This window comes from Aegilops tauschii, chromosome 2 (genome assembly GCF_002575655.3).
Source record: "Aegilops tauschii subsp. strangulata cultivar AL8/78 chromosome 2, Aet v6.0, whole genome shotgun sequence".
NCBI lineage: Eukaryota > Viridiplantae > Streptophyta > Magnoliopsida > Poales > Poaceae > Aegilops > Aegilops tauschii.
Window position 1 is genome coordinate 520,193,541 of NC_053036.3, and position 10,792 is coordinate 520,204,332.

General features: G+C 49.0%; 1 protein-coding gene across 1 annotated transcript; it reads left to right on the plus strand.

Annotated features, from left to right (window-relative positions):
* Window positions 1-232: 232 nt before the first annotated feature.
* On the plus strand, window positions 233-2,907 carry LOC109758333 (GDSL esterase/lipase At1g33811-like). The gene is made up of 5 exons (XM_020317188.2): window positions 233-509; window positions 1,750-1,883; window positions 1,976-2,197; window positions 2,332-2,608; window positions 2,690-2,907. Exons 1-5 carry the CDS (start codon window positions 248-250, stop codon window positions 2,905-2,907), a joined length of 1,113 nt encoding a protein of 370 aa, XP_020172777.1. The 5' UTR covers window positions 233-247.
* The last annotated feature ends 7,885 nt before the right edge of the window (window positions 2,908-10,792 follow it).

The window sequence follows — 10,792 nt, forward strand, 5'->3', positions numbered from 1 at the left end:
ACGGAACAAGCAGCATATCCCGTCGGATCGCTGACTGAGGCGAAGGATTCGAAGATACTGCCGCGGGTAGCCAACCGTTGCATCTCCTCTTGCTTATTATATTCGTGTCATTCTTGGAATCGTCCTGGGCGCACGAGTGTATATATAGGCATGCTGATACCACGTACCAATGCCCGCTCGTGTTGGAAACGCAGAGGCCGTGCGTCCCGCAGAGGCGCGAGGTAAGGGGAGCTCCATCGGTCCGATAATGGCCGGCCGCGGCGGGGCGTTCGCACTCGTTGCGCTGTGCATGCTCGAGCTCGCGCTGCTACATGGCGCCGGCGCCGGGGAGCCGCTCGTGCCGGCCATGTTCGTGTTCGGAGACTCGACGATGGACGTCGGCAACAACAACCAGCTGCCTGATTGCAAGCCCGAATGCAGGGCCGACTACCCGCAGTACGGCGTCGACCACCCCTCCCACGCGCCCACCGGCCGCTTCAGCAATGGATACAACCTCGCTGACCAGATAGGTGCCGTCAAATATTTCTTCCCCTTCAATTTTAGTAGTAGAGGCTACTGATCTTAGTGAAACTGAAAGGACATGAAAGGCTGATGTCCTTTGGGTCCAAAGCCTTCTCACTTTTTTTAACATCAATACAGACACAAGCGTTTATGTATACGCACATACACCCATCTCTATGAACGTACACACGCATATCCTACTCCTATGAGCATCTCTGAGAGGCTGAGTCAGTATATTATCTTGAGATTTTACGAAATCACCGTAGGCGCTTTGTAATCGACGGGAACACCTCCTCCCACTGAATCGTATCGCCGGAAATTCTGAAATAAATACAGGATAAATGCGAGCCCTAGGATTTGAACCCTGATGGACTAACTGAGGACGGGGCGTCGGCTCGTTGGCTGGGCAGCCGGGGTTGCTGCCAGCCCACCCGAGTTCGAGTCCTGGCTCGGACGCGCGGTGCTCGCGGAGTTTCTCCTATAAAAAAATGCCAACGAGGGTTAGCCCTTGGGTTGGTTTCATTTTTTTCTTAATCATGATGGATTGAGAATACCAATGTCCTCCTAACCATCCAACCGCAGATTGATTTACTCAGTTCACTTTTTCTGTTTTGTTGAAAAGAGCATTTAGTGACGAGAAGCAGACCATAAACGAAAGAGTGTAACCAAAAGAAACCGGACCGCACTACCAATGCAACCCCAGAAAACCTAGCACAAAAAAAATGTGCGAGCATGTCAACTCGAACAAAAAAATACCCAAAGCACTGAAGAATCGAGACGCTGAAGAAGATGAAAGCACTGAAGACTACGCGCGCTCTTCCTCGTTTTCCTGTTTTCTTGTTGGTTCTCTGGGCCTTTCTTTGTGGACTAGTTTGTGTCCTGGACTTGGTTATTCTGTTTAGCTGTTGCCTTTATCTTTTGGGCTAGATGCTTTTTATGGTTCTCACTGCGATAACTCTGTAATCTGTGAACTGGTTGTGCTCTGCTTCAATAATATGGGGCAGGGGGGCAACCCCCTTTCATTCAAAAAAATAACCCAAAGCACTAAACGCTATGCTCAAAGCTATATTAACGACTGAGCTAACAAAAAATCTTGGCATTAAACGACCCACACAACCAATTTTTTTTTAACATTGTGGTACATTCACTATTGGCGAAGTAATGATGCAGGACAACCGAGTTGACCAGCTTGTTGTATATGTACATATGTATATACCATAATATAGGGACTGTCTATTTGACGTGCAGCTCAATTACTTGGATTCAAAGAGAGCCCACCCGCTTTCCTCTCCCTCCCGGCCGGGGGCATCATTCCACATATGAAAGACGGCATCAACTTTGCATCGGGAGGGTCAGGGCTGCAGAACCAAACGGGCGATCATGTACGCACACCGTCTAGACTTTGTTTGGCCCCAACTAAATGGCTCGATTTCTGCATTAGTAACCAGGTAAGAGGTTGGCTTCCTCTGTGCAGTGCGGAGGAGTCTACAGCATGGCCGACCAACTGGAGGAGTTCAAGTTGGTCGTCATGATGATGGGGAACGGCTCGTACGACCTCATCTCCAGATCACTCTTCTTCATCAGCGTCGGCAGCAACGACCTGTTCGAGTACGCCGATGCCAAGAACCCGCCCCCTAACCGCAACGACACCGCCTTCCTGAAATGCCTCGTCGACTCTTACAGGACCTACCTGCAGGTGTGACCGCATGTTTTCCATATATATTCCCCCGAACTAAATCAGCGACAATTAATATGGTTTGGGGGAGCAGGTGCTATATATCTGGCGCTTCTGGTCAGAACCCCGTAATCAGGGACGTTGTTTTGTTGCAGGAGTTGTATGCGCTCGGGGCGAGAAAGTTCAGCATCGTCAGCCCATCGCTGGTGGGGTGCTGCCCGTCGCAGAGGGCGGCCGCGCTGGAACATCACAATGACTTCGACGAGTTCCACTGCTTCCGCCCGGCGAACAACCTCTCCAAGCAACTCTACACTTTGCTAGCCTCGACGCTCCAGGACCTCGGCGGTGATCTGGACGACATGCACTACTCCATCTGCGACTCGGCAGGGATGGCCGAGGCGGTCTTCGCAACCGGCGGCGCAAAAGGCCACAGTATGTCAGCAACAGCCTTTTTTAATGCGGTAACTTGTGGGGATATTTATTTTAATAACGTGGTGTTACCTTTTCTGGCAGACCTGGTGGTGGACACGGCCTGCTGCGCCGGCCCAGGGCCGTTCGGGGTGGGCCTGTGCAACACCTCCGCCACGCTATGCCCCAGCCGCGCCGACTTCCTGTTCTGGGACAGCTTCCACCCGACGGAGTATGCGTCGGGCTTGGCCGCGTCCGCGCTCTTCAACGACCCCGGTGAATTCGTCCGCCCGATCAACGTGGGGCAGCTGGTGGCACTGTAGTGTGGAGAACCGCGAGCGATCTATCTGCCCGTGCTCGGGCGACGGACGACTTGGTACTATCGACTACGGAATAAGTAGTGGTGTGGGACTACAAAGACTCTTTTTTTGATGATGAAGGGAGGACTACAAAGACTCAGGGTCTGGAGTTTGATTGGGAGATGGGTATAGACTATAGAGGGATTGTTGTCCACGTCCAAGAATTTGGTAATGCCGGCGTGCTTGTTGTCATCCGAGATCATTCTGGATGTAGGATTTGTTTCCACTTTATTCACAAGTGTTTTTTTTTCTAACACAAGACATACGCACGGTTTGCACGTATGATTGCGATTGGCAAGAGCGACGAGCAATTTGACTATTTGAAGTATACTAGGACAATGTCCGTTGTGCGTTGCAACGGGACACAACTATTCTACTCCCTTCGTCCCTAAATAAGTATCTCAAATTTGTACTAATTTTAGTGTAAGGTTGTACTAAACTCGAGGCACGTATTTTAGGACGAAGGGAGTAGTATGTTAGCTTGTGAGTTACCTCCGCATATTAGTATGAGTGTGTAAATAATTTTTTTTATCAAATCTTGCATGTGATTTAGAAATTGGTTCGAAAGGTAAGTAAATTAAGATGATTGGTTATCATACATGAAAGGTTGGAAGGTTGGGTGAAAGGGTGATGGGAAGAAAAAAATCAAAGATGGAATACTATATTCTTTTTAAGTACTCCCTTCGTCTCAAATTAAGTGTCTTTGATTTAGTGCAACTTTAAGGAGTTAAATGCACAGAACCACCACATTCACATCACGTTTAGCGAAAACCATCACTTTACAATTCGTAGCAGAACGCACCGAACGCTATCGTTGACAGTGGCAAAAAGACACTGACCAAAATTTGAGTCACGTTATGACGTGGCAAATCGCTCACGTAACAATGAGATACAAAACGTTGACTAACAAACGTTTGGATTCAATGTTGAGCCACCACGCAAAAAGGATTGAATGTTGGGCCTGCCCGGCAGCCCTCTCTCCTCCTTATCCCTCCTCCCCAGGAGAGACGCTCGCGCCGCACAACCACTCGACCGACGCACCATCGTCGGCGAGCCCCTCCACCATGATCGACCTCCCTCCTCCTCTCTCTCCTCCGGTCGCATTCGACCCCTCCCCCTTTTCTCTCCTCCACCTTCCACCTCCCATGCGAGCCAGCTCCTCTCCAATGCGGGGAGCATGTCCGGCGAGATCCAGGGTAGGTAGGGGCCTTCAGCCCCGCCGCCGCGAGGGTCTGCGCCAGTCTATGAGACGGCAGTGGCCAACCGTGACCTATCGGCGCACGAGGCCGCGTGCTCGTGGGTGGGAGGTGAGCCTCCGGGAGGATCCCAGAACCTGGAGTGACCAGGAGCAGTTCAGCTCGACCGTCACCACAGGGGGAGATCTCTAGTGGTGGGAGGCGGTGCAGGAGCTGTTGGGAAACATAGTAAAAAATCGCCCTACGACCACCTAGGAACAATATGAAGATGCATAACGGGTTTGGATCAACGATCATTACCGACTCCGAGAGTGCAACCGAAGTAGACGAGTCGGTGTAGATCGTACCTGGAGTCCCTCGAATGTTGATGTCGATCCCGCGAACCACCCTCGAACGGAAGACCGAAAGCACGGCCTCTCTACTTGGTTGCAAGCGTACGGTCTTCATGATCCGGCAGTGCTCCGCCGTCCAGAGCTAATCATTGCTAGAAAATTAGAGGGAGGAGATTAGAACCACACGGGGCTTCTAATTATGAGGATAAGAGGTGGCTAGGGCTGATGACCCACAAGTATAGGGGATCTATTGAAGGAAATATGCCCTAGGGGCAATAATAAAGTTGTTATTTATATTTCCTTATATCATGATAAATGTTTATTATTCATGCTAGAATTGTATTAAACCGGAAACTTAGTACATGTGTGAATATATAGACAAACTAAGTGTCACTAGTATGCCTCTACTTGACTAGCTCGTTGAATCAAAGATGGTTAAGTTTCCTAGCCATAGACATGAGTTGTCATTTGATTAACGGGATCACATCATTAGAGAATGATGTGATTGACTTGACCCATTCCGTTAGCTTAGCACTTGATCGTTTAGTATGTTGCTATTGCTTTCTTCATGACTTATACATGTTCCTATGACTATGAGATTATGCAACTCCTGAATACCGGGGGAACACTTTGTGTGCTACCAAACGTCACAACGTAACTGGGTGATTACAAAGGTGCTCTGCAGGTGTCTCCGATGGTACTTGTTGAGTTGGTATAGATCGAGATTAGGATTTGTCACTCCTATTGTCGGAGAGGTATCTCTAGGCCCTCTCGGTAATGCACATCACTGTAAGCCTTGCAAGCAATGTGACTAATGAGTTAGTTGCGGGATGATGCATTACGGAACGAGTAAAGAGACTTGCCAGTAACGAGATTGAGCTAGTTATTGAGATACCAACGGTCGAATCTCGTGCAAGTAACATACCGATGACAAAGGGAACAACGTATGTTGTTATGCGGTTTGACCGATAAAGATCTTCGTAGAATATGTGGGAACCAATATGAGCATCCAGGTTCCGCTATTGGTTATTGACCGGAGACGAGTCTCGGTCATGTCTACATAGTTCTCGAACCCGTAGGGTCTGCACGCTTAACGTTCGGTGACGATCGGTATTATGAGTTTATATGTTTTGATGTACCGAAGGTAGTTTGGAGTCCCAGATGAGATCGAGGACCTGACGAGGAGTCTCGAAATGGTCGGGACGTAAAGATCGATATATTGGACGACTATATTCGGATATCGGAAAGGTTTCGAGTGATTCGGGTATTTATCGGAGTACCGGAGAGTTACGGGAATTCGCCGGGGAGTATATGGGCCTTATTGGGCTTTAGGGGAAAGAGAGGGGGGAGGCCGCGCCCCCCCCCCCAAGGCCTAGTCCGAATTGGACTAGGGGGAGGGACGGCGCCCCCTCCTTCCTTCTCTTCTCTTTTCCCTTTCCTTCTCTCCTACTCCTACTACATGGAAGGGGAGGAATCCTACTCCCGGTGGGAGTATAGGACTCCCAGGGCGCGCTATAGTAGAGGGCCGGCCCTCCCCCTCCTCCACTCCTTTATATACGGGGGAGGGGGGCACCCCATGGACACACAAGTTGATCATTGATCTCTTAGCCGTGTGCGGTGCCCCTCTCCACCATAATCCACCTCGGTCATATCGTTGCAGTGCTTAGGCGAAGCCCTGCGCCGGTAGCTTCATCATCACCGTCATCACGCCGTCGTGCGGACGAAGCTCTCCCTCGACACTCTGCTGGATTGTGAGTTCGTGGGACGTCACCGAGCCGAACGTGTGCAGATCGCGAAGGTGCCGTACTTTCGGTACTAGGATCGGTCGATCGTGAAGACGTACGACTACATCAACTGCGTTGTCATAATGCTTCCGCTTACGGTCTACGAGGGTACGTGGACAACACTCCCCCCTCTTGTTGCTATGCATCACCATGATCTTGCGTGTGCGTAGGAAATTTTTGAAATTACTACGTTCCCTAACAGTGGCATCTGAGCCAGGTTTATGCGTAGATGTTATATGCATGAGTAGAACACAAGTGAGTTGTGGGCGATACAAGTCATACTGCTTACCAGCATGTCATACTTTGATTCGGCGGTATTGTTGGATGAAGCGGCCCGGACCGACATTACGCGTACGCTTATGCGAGACTGGTTCTACCGACGTGCTTCGCACACAGGTGGCTGGCGGGTGTCAGTTTCTCCAACTTTAATTGAATCGAGTGTGGCTACACCCGGTCTTTGTGAAGGTTAAAACAGCACATACTTGACGAAATATCGTTGTGGTTTTGATGCGTAGGTAAGAACGGTTCTTGCTCAGCCCATAGCAGCCACGCAAAACTTGCAACAACAAAGTAGAGGACGTCTAACTTGTTTTTGCAGGGCATGTTGTGATGTGATATGGTCAAGACATGATGCTAAATTTTATTGTATGAGATGATCATGTTTTGTAACAGAGTTATCGGCAGCTGGCAGGAGCCATATGGTTGTCGCTTTATTGTATGAAATGCAATCGCCATGTAATTGCTTTACTTTATCACTAAGCGGTAGCGATAGTCGTAGAAGCAATAGTTGGCGAGATGACAATGATGCTACGATGGAGATCAAGGTGTCGCGCCGGTGACAATGGTGATCATGACGGTGCTTTGGAGATGGAGATCAAAGGCACAAGATGATGATGGCCATATCATATCACTTATATTGATTGCATGTGATGTTTATCCTTTATGCATCTTATTCTGCTTTGATTGACGGTAGCATTATAAGATGATCTCTCACTAAAAATTTCAAGGTACAAGTGTTCTCCCTGAGTATGCACCATTGCCAAAGTTCGTCGTGCTAAGACACCACGTGATGATCGGGTGTGATAAGCTCAACGTTCTTGTACAACGGGTGCAAGCCAGTTTTGCACACGCAGAATACTCGGGTTAAACTTGACGAGCCTAGTGATGACCCACAAGTATATGGGATCTATCGTAGTCCTTTCGATAAGTAAGAGTGTCGAACCCAACGAGGAGCAGAAGGAAATGATAAGTGTTTTTCAGCAAGGTATTCTCTGCAAGCACTGAAATGATCGGTAACAGATAGTTTTGTGATAAGGTAATTTGTAACGGGTAACAAGTAATGAAAGTAAAAAAGGTGCAGCAAGATGGCACAATCCTTTTTGTAGCAAAGGACAAGCCTGGACAAACTCTTATATAGAGAAAAGCACTCCCGAGGACACATGGGAATTATCGTCAAGCTAATTTTCATCACGCTCATATGATTCGCGTTCGGTACTTTGATAATTTGATATGTGGGTGGACCGGTGCTTGGGTGCTGTCCTTACTTGGACAAGCATCCCACTTATGATTAACTCCTATTGCAAGCATCCGCAACTACAAAAGAAGTATTAAGGTAAACCTAACCATAGCATGAAACATATGGATCCAAATCAGCCCCTTACGAAGCAACGCATAAACTAGGGTTTAAGCTTCTGTCACTCTAGCAACCCATCATCTACTTATTACTTCCCAATGCCTTCCTCTAGGCCCAAATAATGGTGAAGTGTCATGTAGTCGACGTTCACATAACACCACTAGAGGAAAGACAACATACATCTCATCAAAATATCGAACGAACACCAAATTCACATGACTACTTATAGCAAGACTTCTCCCATGTCCTCAGGAACAAACGTAACTACTCACAAAGCATATTCATGTTCATAATCATAGGGGTATTAATATGCATAATGGATCTGAACATATGATCTTCCACCAAATAAACCAACTAGCATCAACTACAAGGAGTAATCAACACTACTAGCAACCCACAGGTACCAATCTGAGGCTTTGGGACAAAGATTGGATACAAGAGATGAACTAGGGTTTGAGAGGAGATGGTGCTGGTGAAGATGTTGATGGAGATTGACCCCCTCCCGATGAGAGGATCATTGGTGATAACGATGGTGATGATTTCCCCCTCCCGGAGGGAAGTTTCCCCGGCAGAACAGCTCCGCCGGAGCCCTAGATTGGTTCCGCCAAGGTGCTGCCTCGTGGCGGCGGAGTTTCTTCCCGAAAGTTTGCTTATGATTTTTTTCTCAGACGAAAGACTTCATATAGCAGAAGTGGGCACCGGAGGCCTGCCAGGGGGCCCACGAGGCAGGGGGGCACGCCCAGGGGGGTAGGGCGCGCCTCCCACCCTCGTGGCCAGGGTGTGGGCCCCCTTTGGTATTTTCTTCACCCAGTATTTTTTTATTAATTCCAAAAATGACTTCCGTTATGTTTCAGGACTTTTGGAGCTGTGCAGATGTCAGTGTGGAACGACACCTATGGGATCACAAGAATCCCTACTACGGTTGCCGGGGCGCAGGGTTGCGAGAAGATCAGGATTAGTAACCAGCACAAGGATCGTTTACCCAGGTTCGGGCCGCGAGGATGCGTAAAACCCTAGTCCTGCTTTGGTGGGTGTATTCTAGAGAGTTCTTGAGTTCTCGAACTAGCTGTGGTGAGTGTGTGGTTCCAAAGAGCCGAATCCTTCTCCAGTATGTCATGGGCCTCCTTTTATAGTCGAAAGGGGCTGCCACAGTGGCACACAGGAGGTGGAAAGGCGCATAGTGCTATGAGCTTATCGCTCGTATTATAGGACAAGGCGCATTTAATGCGCAGCTTAGGTGTCCCCTTGCTTTATCGGGGACGGGGGCGAGGCCCGTCCCGTCCGTCGCCGCTCCTCCTTGCTTCCACACGTGCCCTGGCTAGCGACGCATGCGGCGCCACGTAGGCAGGCAGGCAGCTGAGGTGGTGCGGTGGTGGAGCCTCCACGAAGATCTGCATGCCGCCACGCAGGCGCTTGATGAGTTGGCCTGGGAGCTGCATGTTGCTACGCAGGTGCCTGCCCAGCTGGTTAGGTTGGCAGCTACATGCGAACAGCAGTGGAGACTTGGTTGGCGTGGGCCTGGTAGTGGCCCTGCTGGCGTCCTCGATGAGGGCCTTGCCGGGTGGCCCGGCAAGGGTCTCGCCGTGGCGCTGTTGTCCCGCTGGCGTCCTTGGTGAGGGCCTTGCCGGGTGGCCCGGCAAGGGTCTCGCCATGGCGCGCTGTCGTCCCCGGCAAGGATCTTGTCGGGGGTCTTGTGGTTCCCCTCGGCAAGGATCTTGCCGAAGATCGCTGTCTTCTAATCCTCATCTGATCTTGAGTGTTCCTTGTCTTCACAAAGATCGGCATGCCACCACAGAGGTGCCTCCCGAGCCCTGGCCCAACATGGTTGATGGTGTTTGGGGACGTGGGCTCAAGGGTGGCTCGCTCTGTTGGTGTTTTGGGCGTCCTGCCCCAGCAAGGGTCTTGCCGGGGGAAACTGCTCCGCCCCTCTGCTTCTTTGTGTCCTTGGTCTTGGCGTTGCTCTGGTTGTCTTGGGCTTCAGTTTTACCTTGGTTCACCTCCCCTGCTCTGCTTGGTGTGACCGTGGGCGCGGCTCCGACTGCCCGTGCACAGGTAAAGGGGTACAAAGGTGCGCCCCTTCTTTTGTACACCGACAGCAGAATATGTCTCTAATATTTGCTCCTTTTCCAGCCCAGAATCCCAGCTGCCGGTATTCTCCCTCTTCATGTAAACCTTGTAAAATAAGAGAGAATAGGCATAAGTATTGTGACATAACGTGTAATAACAGCCCATAATGCGATAAATATCGATATAAAAGCATGATGCAAAATGGACGTATCAACTCCCCCAAGCTTAGACCTCGCTTGTCCTCAAGCGGAAGCCGATAACGATAAATACGTCCACATGTTTCGAGATAGAGGTGTCGATAAAATAAAATACGGACATGAGGGCATCATGATCATTCTTTTAACAGCAACATATTTGAATATTGTCATATGATTTCTTATGCTCAAGTAATAATCTATTCACAATGTCAAGTATGAATCAGAAACTTCATTGAAAACCAACAAACTATAATCTCAGTCATTGAAGCAATTGCAATTTATCATAACATTGGAAAGAGTCTATGTAAGAGCTTTTCAGCAAGTCCACATACTCAACTATCATTTAGTCTTTCACAATTGCTAACACTCACGCAATACTTATGGTTATGGAGTTTCAATCGGACACAGAGAAAGATAAGGGCTTATAGTTTCGCCTCCCAACCTTTTACCTCAAGGGTAATGTCAACAATAATAGTTCATGCTAACTTACATCCAATTAGATATATATATCAGGATCTTTCCAACACAATGTGCTTGCCAAAGGATAAAATATAAAAAGGAAAGGTGAAGATCACCATGACTCTTGCATAAGGAATAAGACAAAAAGTAAAAGATAGGCTCTTCGCAGAGGGAAGCAGAG